The sequence below is a fragment of the Pieris napi genome, chromosome 6, assembly GCF_905475465.1.
Source record: "Pieris napi chromosome 6, ilPieNapi1.2, whole genome shotgun sequence".
NCBI lineage: Eukaryota > Metazoa > Arthropoda > Insecta > Lepidoptera > Pieridae > Pieris > Pieris napi.
Genome location: NC_062239.1, coordinates 12,737,417 through 12,752,849, shown reverse-complemented (window position 1 = coordinate 12,752,849; position 15,433 = coordinate 12,737,417). Strand labels below are relative to the sequence as shown.

At 34.8% G+C, this 15,433-nt stretch overlaps 1 protein-coding gene across 1 annotated transcript in view; it reads right to left on the bottom strand.

Annotated features, from left to right (window-relative positions):
- Positions 1-19: 19 nt before the first annotated feature.
- The window catches only part of LOC125050425, a 31,799-nt gene continuing 16,385 nt past the window's right edge, over positions 20-15,433 (bottom strand). The window contains exons 2-9 of the mRNA XM_047650273.1: positions 14,918-15,150; positions 13,242-13,398; positions 12,375-12,514; positions 11,362-11,529; positions 8,244-8,325; positions 6,024-6,063; positions 4,450-5,499; positions 20-4,378 (exon numbers count right to left, since the gene is read on the bottom strand). Coding sequence (XP_047506229.1) covers positions 618-4,378; positions 4,450-5,499; positions 6,024-6,063; positions 8,244-8,325; positions 11,362-11,529; positions 12,375-12,514; positions 13,242-13,398; positions 14,918-15,150 — 5,631 coding nt within the window. The 3' untranslated portion in view covers positions 20-617. The remainder of the gene's footprint in view (positions 4,379-4,449; positions 5,500-6,023; positions 6,064-8,243; positions 8,326-11,361; positions 11,530-12,374; positions 12,515-13,241; positions 13,399-14,917; positions 15,151-15,433) is intronic.

Here is a 15,433-nt window from a genome sequence, read left to right as displayed (position 1 = left end):
TGTCATTAAAAAAAAAATAATCAACAAAACATTTATTTACAAATAAGTAATAACAAGCAATAGTAGATATAGTTCACTTAATAGGTAACTAGTATCTTTACAGCAAAAATGAGACCTATTTAGCTAGCTATAATTTACAGCAATTTGCATACTATCAACTAATACTTTTCAGACTAACCAGATTTGTTCTGGAGTTTGTTATTTCTTTTTATAAGGTAATGACATTTAATATTATTAACCAATAAATTCAAAAGTAATTGATAATATTGGACCAACCAATTTACATGAGATAGTGTCCTGTTGATTTTGAACTTTGATATCTTTAGTTTGGTGTATGATGCACATACATTCAGACAAATAAGGAAATGTAACAATAGTCTCTCCCTAATGTATTGGAATGACTATCTACAAAAAATAAACCATTAATAAATATTTCTATAATAGAATATTCTAAATATCACAGTTATGATGATAACATTGCCTTTATATATGTACTTAGATTCTTATTATTTTGACTAAAGGTACATAACAAATATCTTTTAACGGTTCGGTACACACTACTAAGGCATTATACTTTGTGAACTTTCATGGTATTCAATTTTAAAAAAATCCTGTTATCATACTCCTAAAATACAATCTTCTCCAGCCTCTTCAATAGATTCAAATTCATTTTCAATTTCTTCATACACCACTGAAGCGTTGTCTAAATCTGCATCCATGGGCATGTCACAACCTTTAACATCATTGTTTGTCGCTTCACTGTTAATAGCGTAATTTAGTTCTTCCTCACGATTACGATTTGCTTTTTTAGCTAGAGGTTCATCATCAGAATCAGAACCGGATTCATCCAAGTTTATAGTTGCAGCTACACCTTGGTTACTGTCCTTTGGATCACCTGTTACATTGTTCATGTCTACTTTTATACCCCGATTTAAGTTTTGCTTCCGTCTGCCCAAATTAACGACCTTTAATACAGTATTACCTATCATCATAGGGCCAGAGTAAACCTTCATATTCGTGTCCCGCACTGTGTCATTCTGTTTTACAAGAGATGAATTCGTAGCTCTGAATAATTTTAAAGGTTTTATGCCATCTACACCTTTGTTATTTTTTGCAGCAGGAATCATAATGCTTGTAACTAAAGTATCATCAGATTCATTGCAACTATCTTTATCAGATGTTAAATCAATTGGTTCTTGGTTTTCTATAGGATTTGCCTTCTTTTTATTAATAAGTTGATCCTTTTTTTTGATAAACACATTTATTGGAACAATCTCACCTGTACAAACATCCATTTTGAAAAATTTTCCATTATTATCAGAAGCGTATCGTAAATCACTATATGTTGTTAATATACTTAGATCTGGTCGTCTGGCTAACGCTGCAACAGCAATAGGGTTGTTAAATAAGTGGAGTAGATCAGGATGCATTTCGGAAGTACCCATTTCATTATCACAAGGAATGTTTGGTTCTACAGGTAGAATGGAAGGTTCGGGTAATTTAGCGTCTTCTGGTGATATGCCAGACATTTCCATTAAATCAGATAAAATTGTTTTACGGTTTGTATCTATGCTTGGGTTTTCGGTATTAACGCTCTCTTTACTTAATTCTAAGTCAATGTTACTTACTGCCGAATCGATATTTTGAACTTTTTCATTAGCAGTCAACGTTTTTTTAGGATCCTCGTTTACAGATAAATTGATTTCGGTGTCTTCTTCGTTTTTTGAAAAAATATTATGGTTATTCTTATCAGTAGCTTCTTTATTGTCCATGTCCTCTTTTGCACAATCAATTACAGAATTTTCACGAGTTTTAGGTTTTCCTAAAACCCTTTGCAATGCTTGTATCACAAATTCGAGATGTCGTAATTCTTCGGGTGCTAGGTCAACACCAGATGCAATTGATAACACTAATTCATTATTAGGTAACAAAACAAAACAAACACCTTGAGGTAATATTATTTTAGGAGTGTCTATTGGAATTGGCTTTGCCATCGGGCCTCTAACAGTACTCAGTAAAATTTTATTTTGCCCTAAGAATATAGGCGATGCCGAAGATCCCTTCTTTACATTTAATGTTACAGTATTCGTTGGTGCATTATTTAACCGTGCACTTACGGTTTGCATCTTGCGTGAAATTGCTTTACAGAATTTTATTCTAGATCTGGGTTTCAAGACATCCTGACATCCTTGTTGCACATTTATGTTCGACTTTCTTAATGTGTGGATGTTTTCAGTGTTGGTCAAATTTCTTTTTATCGTTAGCCTATTTTTATGGATTGGAGTATTTGTGTCATTGCTTTCCACAGAATGTATATTAGTATTTGGTGTACTGGTGGGTATCTTAGATATATTTGGTAGTTTTTCAACCTTTTCTATTACTTTTGGTGTTTGATGTCTCACTATAAATTTGGGTACATTTATTTTATTTGTATTACCATCGATAATGATTGAAGGAACTGAATTTATTGTTTGCTTTGGCGGACTTTTAGGTGCTGTTGGTACATTAACAACAAATTTTCTTTTCTGGTTCAGTCCTTCTTCATCAGATAATGTAATATTCGCCGTTTGGTTTGGTACTTCTTCATCAGATAATGTGATGGCCGCTGTTTGGTTTGGTACTTCTTCATCAGATAACGTCAAAGCCGCCGTTTGGTTTGGTTCGTTGTTTGGTTTTGATTGCGCAAGCACTTTTTTATATTTTTCCAAAAGTTTGTCTCTACAACAACATGTACATAAAGGTCTTTTACAAGAATGCTTTCGTTTGAGATTCGGGTACATTATTTTTTTCTGAGCCCAACAACAAAACTCTTTCTTTTTTCTCTTCTGGGAGATAGAAAGTACTGCTAATCCGTCTTCGGTTAAACCTGTTTGAAGATTATTGTCGTTATTACTATTATCATCTATATTATTTATTTTTGTGCGTTCAAGTACTTTCCGATCTTTTTTACATTTTTCATCACTTTTTTTTACCGCTTCTAATCTAGGTTTCCTTTTAAGCCCCTGTGTATTTTTATTTTTACTATGCGATTTTATTTCTTGTCCACTAAATAGTGCTAACATTTTGTCTACAGTGTCAGAAGCTAAAAGACATTCTTCTTCCTTTGCAAAATTTGCAGGGCGATTCCAAGGTAAATAGTATCTTGTATAATTGTAAGGCTTTTTTTGTTGAATTTTTCGTTTATTAGCATTTTTGTCATTTTTGTTATCTTCATTAGTTTTATAGACATCATCGCGTAGACAAGCAACTTTGTTGATTGCATTAGTTTCTTTTACTATAATTGGATTAACATTATCACAAATCTGTTTGTCTATATTTGAACCAGTCACAGTACTTGTTGAAGTAAAGATATCTTCATTTTTAAGATTAGAAAAACTTTCATTTATAGTTTTTCCTTCACTTGGTGTATTTATTACGATTTGCAGAGGTGCTACTTCTGCCGTGACTAAATTTTTATTTACACGACGAATTTCACTGATATCAGGTAAATTTATAACTTTATTTCTTTCGCAAGTCGTGGAAGTGGACGTAATAACACTCGAAGACTTGTCAGCATTGTGATTTTTAGTATCGAGACTTATATTTTCATCAAAAGATTTACTTTCCTCGACCTCGATAGACGCCCGAGTGTTATTGGTATTATGCTGGCCTTCTTTAAGGTCACTTCCTTGAGTCTCGATTGACGGTTTATTGGTATTTACCGTGCTTTCGTCTAAATACATAATGTTATCAATGAGGTTCAATTCAAATGTCTTATGTAGGTCAATTGTAACAGGGTGGCACCTTTTCAAGTATTCACGATTTTTCTCGTAACTGAGAAAACCTGCTGTCAATCGCTTCAATCGTGTATTAAAATCTGGGTTTTTGCACAGCTGTATTGGATTATAGTTTTGTACATGCGGTTTTTTAAACATATTATTCTGAATATCGACTCGGTTTTTAATTAAAAGTAAAGACTCGTCATCTTCATCGCTAGATATTTCATTCTGGTTGGAATGATGTTCTGAATAATTTATTGGACTTGTATCTTCATCATTGTTTGTATCTTCGTTTAAAGGATATTCTGTTTTTATAATATTTACTTCCTTAACGTTAGAGTTAGGAACTACGCTTAAAAGATTATCTTCTAAATCACTAGAATAGATGTCTTTTTTAACAGTTTGTTCTTCATTCTTTGAAATATCTTCTAAATTGTAAGCAAGCCAATCTTTAGGTTTGCTTTCAATCTCAGCACATTTAATTATTCGTTTATCTCGTATATTATCAAACTCTATAAATCTAAAAACATCCATATGATCTAACTTTTTCGTATAAACCGTAGAAAACAAAAGTAGTTTTATGTCAATTTTAGGCATTTTATCTTCACTGGAGAGATTTTCTGAAAAAAATTTTTAAAGTTGAAATTTTTAAACAATGCATGTTAAATTTATGAATATATAATAAACATACCTTCAACATTAACTGCAACCTCGTTTTCGTCGTCTAAAGCGATACCATCGTCTACAAATAGCAGATCCTTAGGAATCTCGTCAAAATTTCCCAAAAGTTCTATGTCTTTCACTGTGCTTTCTTCAATGCTTTTGGTTAATTCGTTAATAACTAAATCATTTGAGAAATGTTTATTAGACGATTTAGAAAGGCTTAGATCTAATTCTGTAGCTTTTTGTGCCAAAATATTTTTGTATGTGTCTTTAGTTGAAGAAAAATCGCTGTTGATGCTTGTAACACTTTTAATCTTGGGAAGAATATGAAATGACGTTTCCTTTCTTTCATTTATATCATTCAATTGTAAAATACTCTCTTCGCAGGCGGTCTCAATATTTTCTTGGTCTTCTTCAAATTTGTCGTTTTCTACACGTCTTTCTATTACATTTTTTACGCTTCTAATCTGAGAAACATCAGTGTCAGAAAAGAACGGAGTTTCTATCTTTATTTGAGAGGGATTGAATATATCCGTAATTTCAGCTATATCGCCATCGGAAGAATCATCACAGGTAATAGTAGACTCTTCGTAGACAGCATTAGAATCTTTGCTGCCAACGTTTACATGAAAATTACTATCATCCCTATGGAGAGCATCAAGCTCATTGTTATCGTTCTCTTTATTGTTCTCCACCATTGCCGACATTTTAAGGTTAATATCATTATCATCTAAAGAATGATGTGAATCCGATCCTACTTCCATGACTTGATCTTGGCAGCTATCGTTTGCATCTCGGGATTCTGTATTTGAAAATACTTCCCCACAATCTATAACTAAATTAGTGTCATCGTAGTTAGCAAACGGTGTTTCACATGGAATATTCATTTCTTTAAGAAAATGTATATCCTTATCATCCACATCGGTTAAATGAATATTTTCAGGATCACATTTTATCGTTCTGTTAGCAGAAACTTGTGTTGGAGTAGCGACGTCATTGGATTTTTCAGTATCGGAGTCATCTTCAAGGTCGATGGTATCAATTTTTTGTTCTATAAGTTCTAGATCTGGTCCTTCATCTGTAATTTACAATAATAATTTTTTTCTAATATTTAAAGATATATTACGTGATAAGAAGACAATATATCTAATGCGTTGCTTTAACGTGAGAAAATTTGAATTTCGTATAAAATATATTCGGTAGTTGACTTATATTAATGAGAGCTGTTCCTTTAAACTCAAACTGAAAATAACTTTATTAATATAGCTAACCAAATACAATAATGAACGTCAACAGAAGAGATGTTAAATTGATTCTATATATTTACATTTACTACCACCAGTTCGCAAGTCAATGGGCGTAGAGCGGGCAAGAAACTGTCCGCTAATCTTTTTAATCGCCAAGTTTTGAGTCATACAAATTGCTTGAACTAGAGCAAAGAGCTTTATTTAAAGAGCTAAATCTTTATGCTTTAGCATTATCCACATCCACCAGAAGATGACTTTTTATTAATCAAAAACATAAATTCCTACAGCCCTATCATATACGATACATAAAGATCACGAGCAGTCCTTAATATAACGGATGAAAAATTAATTTTACCTTTATTTTTATTCTGCCTCAACAAAGTGATGTAATTATCCTGTAAAAACAATATTTTTCAATCATAGCAATCAATAATTTATCGAAAATCGAACTATTTAAAACTCTTAAGATTTTAATTGGTTATTTTGTGTAACGTAATGTAGTAGAAAAAAATGGTTGTCTTTCTGTGTGTCGGTTCATGGTTATGTTTATAAAATTCTCGTGTCACAATGTTCGGGAGCGATACGGTCTCCGAAACGGTTCGACCGATTTTGATGAAATTTTATATTCATTTTCAGTATGTCTGAGAATCGGCTACTATCTATCTTTTAAACCGCTAATTGATAAGGGGTGTCCACTGTCCACCCCAAAAATTTTATTTTTATTTTTTAGGCACTTTTTTTATGATACATACAACTTAATTTTCTATTTTATTATTATTGTAGGTAGTTTTTTTGTTGAACTAAAAAAACTGTTTCCTAGAAATAATATACCTACACGGCAAAAGAAACGTTTGCCGGGTAAGATAGTTATTTTATAATAATACACTCGGCGTCAAAAAATCGCACCTTTCTTAAAATTCGTGTCAAGCGATTATAACTTCTAAGATCCTTCCTGTACCCTATGATTATTAGTATCATTTAAAAGCTCAATTAATAAGCTTTCAAAAAAATAATCATTTGTTTACGGAAAATCAAAAACCACAAATCGCCAGCACTTTGATTAAAATGTGGCGATGTACGCGTTTGGAGGCTCACTAATTGTACCACCCTGGACGCGTATAAAACGAGGGGGTAAAATTCAATTATGGGTTATTCGCTATCCAGACGTCACAGAAGTCTTACCTGAAGAGCTTCGACAAGAAAAAACCCAGTGAAAATGGATACCATGGCAGAAGAAGCAGCTCAAGTGGTGGCCCTACTGCAAATCGGACTACGGCAGGTTGAAGTTGCTCGGCAACTGAAAATCAGCCGATTTCGAGTGCAACGGGTATACCAACGGTTCCAAGAGACTGGAGGTTACATCAGGAGACATGGATCCGGGAGACGTCGCTGCACTGCCGTCAGAGGTGATCGCTCCATTGTGTCGACGTCTTTGCGGAACCGCTTCTCCAACGCTGTGGAGCTGCAGCAGCGGCATTGAGCTACTTGGAGTACAGCTGACAGCGTCTCCACTATCAGAAGAAGGCTGTGAGAGAAGAATTTGCTACTCCGGAGAGCTGCTACAGGCTCCCAATTGACTGCCATCCACCAGACGAAAAGGAAGCGATTTTACGAAACGCACATGCCGTGGACATTCGACAAGTGGAGGAATGTCCTGTTCTCCGACGAAACCCGAGTGTGCCTGTACACCAACAACATGCGTAAAAGAGTCTACAGGCGACCAGGGAAGCGTTTTTCACCAGCCTGCACCGTGGAAACCGTCGGGTATGGAGGAGGATCCTGCATGTTCTAGGGCGGCATTTCTATCGACGGCAAGACAGACCTCGTGTGCGTCTCCAGGGCTGGAGATGGTCGCTGCCAGGGGTCTCTGACTGCCCACCGGTATATCACCGAGATTTTGGAGGAGCATGTATTCCCATGTGCAGGTTTTGTCGGCGCCAACTTCGAGTTCATGCACGACTACGCCCGGTGCCACACAGCCTTGATTGTCAAGGACTACCTACGTCGAGTTGGCATCAAGGTTATGGACTGGCCAGCAAGAAGCCCCGACCTCAATCCTATCGAGCACCTCTGGGACGAGCTGAAACGGCAAGTTCGGGCCCGTAATCCAGTTCCTGCCACTCTCGATGAGCTTCGAGATGCCGTCATCGAGGAGTGGGACAAAATTCCCCAGGAACACGTCGTGACGCTCATCATGTCCATGACTGACCGCTTGGAAGCTGGTCAGAGGGCTAGAAGAGGCAAACCTAGGTTTTAAGACTAATTTTTAAGGATTGTCATTGTTTATTTTTAATTTTTGTATTGTTGTTTTTATTTGTAATTTTGATCAGAATACACATTGTTTCACATTTTCCCAGAATTTTCTTTTTTTATGGGGGTGGTGGCCAATTTTCTACCGTTTTCAAATAAGGGATTTCATTAGCTTTCAAATGATACTAATAATGATAGGGTACGAAGGATCTTCGGAGTTATAATAGCTTGCCACGGAACTTGGGAAAGGTGCGATTTTTTTGACGCCGAGTGTATGTAAGGATATAATACTATTCGTTCTTTGGGGAGCAAAATCCATACTTACAAACTCGTGTGCCAATATGACCTTTTTCTTCTTTATCAATTCGTTCCAATCTGGAAAACTCGTCAGTATAAGGCTTCTATACCTGCAAATGAATAAATATATTTGTAAATTGTTTGTATGTTTATATCCCGAGAGTTTTTTACGCCGACTTTTTCTCTCGGCCTACATCCTCTTGGTCTAAGATCCCGCTGCAGGATTGGTGTGCTCATCGACTATTTGTTTAAAACCAAATTTTTATGTTTATTTATAATTAAGAGAATATATATTTACTAGGGTGCCTATCAAAATTTGGCCGCCATTATTTTTAATTGATTTTTGGTAAAAAATTTCGTTCATTTATTTTTTAAATAAAATAACGTCTACATCACGGTAATTAATATGAAGATTCTAAAAAATCACGGGTGCCGTTGCGCAAAGAGGTGCGGCCAGCCCTGCGATTCTGTAACTCACTTCACGAACTCACACAGCGGTTTTCGCATCGGCGGTCGCTTTCAAATCAGTCGTGATAGTAGTAGTACTTGTAGTCGATAAACAATAAACTACAAGCTCCCACCTTTTCAGAATGCCAAATCATAAAATGACTGCTTCACGACTGATTTGAAAGCGACCGCCGATGCGAAAACCGCTGTGTGAGTTCGTGAAGTGAGTTACAGAATCGCAGGGCAGTTGTAAACAGGTATGATTTCGATAAATTTATACGTTTATAACCTATTTTTATTAATTATATGTCAAATTGAAGCTAATTTTTTTCTATTAATTATCATATAAAGTTGCTTAATTGATTTGATTAAATCTGGCCGCAAATAAGGGCTACTCGCTGTTAAAGATAATAAATATTTAAGGTAGAGTGAAAGAGAGTTAGCGCGTAACATCATTTGTCAGACGAGGACAGCGATTGTCGGCTGTGCGACGCTTTTCAGCAATTGCGCATGCGTCGAACGTTAGTGTTCTCAACCACCGGGGAGTAATAGAGACGACTTATAATAAATACTCCAAAAATATGTAATTTTTTTCAAAATGACAAATTTAAAAATTGCAACAAAAAATTAATATAGATTTGATATATCGACGGTCTAGTTAGCAATTTGTCTAACTCCTTATTTTTTAGAGGGTGATTTTTTAACATTTTGATGAAGCAATAATCCAATTACAAATTATTTGAATGATTCAAACTTAAATATTATATCTCTATTAGATATTAATGATATTAAATGTTTTTTTAAAATGATGATAAATTTTGAAGTCATTGTTTTTTTCGTACAAATAAAATGGAGTTAAATAGAAGGAGGTAAACGGAAATCACAAATGAATTGATCAAGTTACATTTGTACGCATAAATACAATTTTGACAATTTTTTGTGCCTCTTTGTCGTTCGTTCCGCGCTCTCGCTTGCACTTCAAGCCTTAAATGAAACGCCTCAGAGCGAGGTAACGCCGCATGAGGCATGTTTTTTCGTGCGAGCAGCCGGCTCCATCGATTTATAAGACGTTATCACGTCAAAAATTTACATGCTAACTGCAGGCAAGTTACTCGTAATCAAATAATTGAATAAATATAAAGGCGCAACAATTTTTTGACAGTCTATCTATGTATATGTCGCAGCCAACTAGCTTTAAATTAACAGCCTAGCCTTTTAACTAAACGGCGCCGTTAAACAAGCGGCTTGAAAGCTGTCAAAAATGAAACTATCCCAATAACTTACACTAAAACTATGGTAAATTTTTGAGATACAACCAAAAGTGAAGTCGGAAGTCATGACTTCATGAATTCACTCTTTATTATATTCACATATTTTAAATTGAGATTGTTAAAAACCAGTTTTTGTTAGTATCCAAATCGCAAATTTTAACTACATTTTGTTAATAGTCTAATTCAGTGTTTCCACGTGAGGCCCACGCCTTGTATAGGGGCAATTTGATTGTTAATGCTATTCGAAAATTTATTAAAATAATTTGGAGTTTTGAATTTCAGTTTTATCATTGTTTTGAAAACAATCATTTTTTTTGTGTTTAATATGTTTCGTTAACAATTTCCTAGTAATTTCCTTAACCCTATCATTTCAAACTCAAACTACTTTATTCGTATAGGTAACCAAGTACAGTTTATGAACGTCAACAGAAAAGATTCGCAAGTCAAGGGCGTAAACTCTCCGCCACTCTTTTTAATCACCAAGTTTTGAGTCATACAAGTTGTTTTAACTGGAGCAAATCAATCCCAAGGATTAGAATCATTAAAATATTTGTCAAATGTATAGCTTTATTGATTTAAGTTTAAAGAGAGTTTTGAATTTATTCAGTGATAATTGTCTAATTTCGCTTAAAAAAACGAATACAATTTCCATATACGGAGTGGTTTACGTTCTGGAGCCTGGTTGGTCGTACGCTTAGATTGGTTCTGTTTCGAGTATTATACCATTTGTTTTAAAATATTTTATATTTTTTTGTACTTACAACAAGGCTTCAAGATAGAGTCATAATATGGGGAAGTAAGGAATAAGTTTAAGGAATTAATTCAACTTATTCCGTACCGACTCCCATGGGGAACGCAACATATCTCCCGAACAGCCCGCTTCTGGAGCACAATTTATTTTAACAATTAATTTTTTATCAAAATTATGTATGTTACATAGAGGCATAAGAATTTAGAAAGGCTCAGATGGGGCACGGTACAAAAAAGGTTGGGAATTAAATGCATTAAACACTATAGTCGAATTTTTAATTAGACGAAGTCAACTGACGTTTACGGTGTTGTCAGTTTTTAATGAAATAAAAATAGTGTTGTGACAAAGTAAAAACCCCTGAATTAATGATCGGTGATGGCACTAGTCACCGCGCCGTGCTTTGTAATAAGACGTCAAAAAACTGATTGTAGTTACATAGTACTAGTACCTAACTTAAATCAGAGCACTTTTATACAATTTTGAAATAGAAATAATGTTCTTTTATTGTTTGAAATGATTGACTATTCACACTCATTGTTCATTCATCTGATTGAACAAGAACTGAACGCATCACTACTTTAAATATGGCAACTTTATTTTACAAAGTGACATTAGCTACTGTCAGTTGGCTTCGTCTAATTAAAAATACGACTATAACAGTGTGACCTGATACTTACTTCCTCGCAATATCCACTTGAAGGGCAGTCGGTTTGTATTTGACAGCTCTTTGAAAATGGACTGTATTTCCACGAAAATTACCCCAGAATAGGTAAAAGGCTTTCCTCGTTGCTTGTTTCAATTGATACCAGCGGCGTTGGAGCAACATTGGCGAACATTTGCGGCCACTGCAAACGTTTTATTTAATGAATATCTTCGACGTTAAATTACCTTAAATGATCCGACTACAAAATAGTATTAGTCAACGATACTTTTAATTACTCTTGTATTACCAAGAGAATATAATTATTTACAAGTTTGGTAGCGGTTGTTGTGTATGTTGAGATATATGTTAAATGAAAAACTTTATTAGGAGCTGGGTAACAACTGGCTTCAATTGTTTAAAACATGAGCTTATAACTAAGATAACATTAAGATAACAAAAAAAAGGGTGAATTACCTTATAGAAATTCTATTTTTAAAATTAAAATTTCGTAAAGAGAATTAGTGAAATATTAGTATTTTATGCAAAATAATTTATTGAAATCTCAAATCACGTATTGTAAATTAAAATGCCACGTGGTTTTATTATCATAGAAAAAAAAAATATTATTTGTATTTATTTTCGACACTTATACTTTAAGAACAATTAAATTCATTAAATTCCTAACATATCTTCCTTTTTCCCTCTAAGTCTCGGAAATCTAAAGGTTTAGATTTCGATTTTTTAAAAATTAGTTTGCCAAAGAAGTTTCACTTCTGACATATTTACTTTGTACGCACGCACTTTTTTTTTTTAACCGGGCAGGAAACTCACCTAAAGTTAAGTGATATCGCACATGGACACTGACATTGCCAGAAGGCTCGCGTGTGCGATGCTGGTCTTTAAAGAATTGGTACCCATTTTCGCGCGGCAAAAACTGCCTCAAATAAGTCAGTTGTCAGACGGTCGTCGCGCGATAATTGATGTGTATGTATAAATATTACAATGGTTTTAACAATGTATATTGCTTAAAAGTAAATAAAAACTTACCTGTCATTATATTCTCGAGTTAGATTAAGCCAAGCTTCAATCAATTGGGTCCCTTCGAGTTTCTCAATGTGATATTCATCCACGAGGAAGAATAATTCAATCAGTGGTTCCGGCTCTTCGCCAGTTTTATCCCATATATCCTGTTCAGAAAAACTTTGTTTAAAGTAAAACGAGAGCTTCTCCGATTGTCAAGGGAAGAAGGCCAGTAGAAGTAGGTACAGAGGACGTGGAACCAAGTTAAAATGTGTAAACATAGAAACTAATAAGATATATAAAATTACGATAAATCAGTGGCAAACCTTTTTAGGTCTGGGCCTCAGATTTCTGTATCTGTTTCATGATCATTTGTCAATCTAAAAGGTGATCAGTCTGTGCCTGACACACGCCAACGACTTTTTGTGTCTAAGGCAAGCTTTCCTCACGATATTTTCCTTCACCGTTCGAGCGAATGTTAAATGCGCACATAGAAAGAAAATCCATTGGAGCACAGCCGGGGATCGAACCTACGACCTCAGGGATCTACTCAAGATTGCTGAGGCCACTAGGCCAATATATCTTATTGCAACAACTGGCCCCAAATGATTTTCCTAATTAAATGAACCATTTGTTTCAATCGAGTTTTTCAATAATTTATTGTGAAACCAAGTACCTAGACGCTTTTAGTATTTAACAAAAAAAGTTGTTTATTAGTGTTTACTGGTCGGAATTTAAAACTTCAATATTTTTTTACGAAGTATATTGTGGGGTCCCCTCTTATGTGGAAGCCCCAGGTTTGTAGCCCCGGTTGCACTCCCCTATCGGCCCTGGCCACAGCAAAACCTCAACTTTGCTGTCAGAAATTGAAGATTCATATCCTACGTTTCTTACCTGTCCAATAACATCAATGTCCTCGTGTGCCAGTACGAGGTCGTACAACAACCAATCTGTTATTGTAAGCCTTGCTATGTCCGTTATATCTTCTACTCTGTCGTCAGCTGAGATCAGACGTTTCAGCTTTTTCACTGTAACCGCTCGCATATGTTTCCTGTTTATAAAAAAATTAATATTATTTAAAGTCGGATTGAGTGACAAGTAGGTGATCAGCCTTCTGTACCTGACACATGCCGTCGATTTTTAGACTAATTAAATGTGCACAAAGAACAGAAAAAGGCTGTGATTCGATAAACGATCTGAGGGTTGAGAGGCGCAGGAAGGAGGCTAACTCTACTCAAATGCTTGTTTCAAATCATAAATAAATATTAAATGAACGTACGAAAAACCCATGCATCACACATATAAAAGTCGTGGACTCAATCCGGAACCGACCGTGTGGATTTGTATTAATGGTACAAAGTGATTTCTATTAATGGTTAGGTAATTGTGTTTTGTTTTACTTTAAATTAGTTTTTTTTATTAGTAATTAAATAAATTCCGTACTCGACGGCGTGTGTTACTTAGCAACAGCTAAATAGTTCAAATATTTAATAAACTCAAACTTTATTAATATTAGGTAACCAAGTACACTTATAAATGTCAACAGAAAAAATGTTAAATTATTTCTAAATTTACATTTACTACCAGTCAAGTCGCAAGTCAAGGGCGTAGAGCGGGCAAGAACTTTAACATAATTTATTTGTGAAAACCAATTCTAGTGATTTTTAAGATTGAAGAGTACACTGATACACAGTTTCACTCACAGTTTTTTTTTGGGAATATAATTAACGCACACGTAGTTTCCATTACACAATTTATTTAGTGTAAATAGGCTTCTTTCGTTAAATTATAGATAAAACTGTATTTATAATAAAATACGAATTTTATGACCAAAACTCCTAACTATAACGTTTACAATCGAATCCCATCGCATATATTAAGATAAGCCTTGCCCATTTTACACCCTAGATTTGAGAACTGGGAGTAAATGATAATTTTGATATTTTGGGGTACATAAATTGGTTACATATATAATATACTAGCTGACTCGGAGAACTTCGTTCCACCTTACAGTCTAATAATGTCGTGTTAACTTTAGTTAAACTTATTTTAGGATTTCATTAAGGTAATTAACATAACATTAATACAATTTTTTTTGCAAACACAGAAATGTTTTATTGCTTGCCATTGCGAAAGAAGAATGGCAGTTTTACACATTAGGCCTCTTCTCTCTAGCGCCAATTTTGCGATACTGCATGTTAAAGCACTTTCTGATATACAACATTTTTAATGAGGTAACACGTCTTCGATCAAGATCAAAGCCTGGTTATGCATCTCATTCGCCTCAAGATCGGAATTTCTTGAACTGACAGGAATTCGATGTAAAATTATGCGTAGTTTTCTCAACAGAAGGCACAAAATGCTGTTTGCATTCGTAAAATTAAGGAATTAATTGTTATTGGATAACTTATCCGATATTTTATTACTTATTCTGCTATTCAGAGCGGAGAAAAATTCACTTAAAAGAGATAACTAACATCGGTCCAGCCGATCTTGAGTTATGAGTGGTGTAACTAACACGACTTTATTTTATATATTTAGATAAATGATTTTTGATTTTAAATACTTACCACAGCAATTTACAATCACACTTGCAAGACTTTTTCATCGCCTCCCACATTTTATTAATTTCTTTTTCATCCGGGTTTTGGCTAAGTTTACCCGCAACCACCCGAATAATACGTCGCTTCAGTTTTTCAACCCTTGATTTGTTCATCCTTGGGTCTTCCATGGCAGCCGTAGATGCGGGAAAAGGTGTTGATGAGACGACTGATACTGTTGATCCCGGTGCTGGTTGCTCCATCTTTAAAAAAAAGGTTATATTGCATATACAAGAGATATTTAACAATACGCTCACTAAACTCAGAAAACATCTGAAAAAGTTTGTTAATTTATATGGGATTGAGTCATAAGACGAGCTAACGATAGAGCTGATTTACACAGGGTCAGTAACTGACTACAAATTCGAGGCAAGTCAGTGCTGACCCGAAAAAAACCCTGTGTAAACTGATTTGAAGTCAGTACAGTGGCTTGAAGTCAGCGCTGACTTGAATATTCGGACACGAATATTTTAAAAGTCAGTTGGC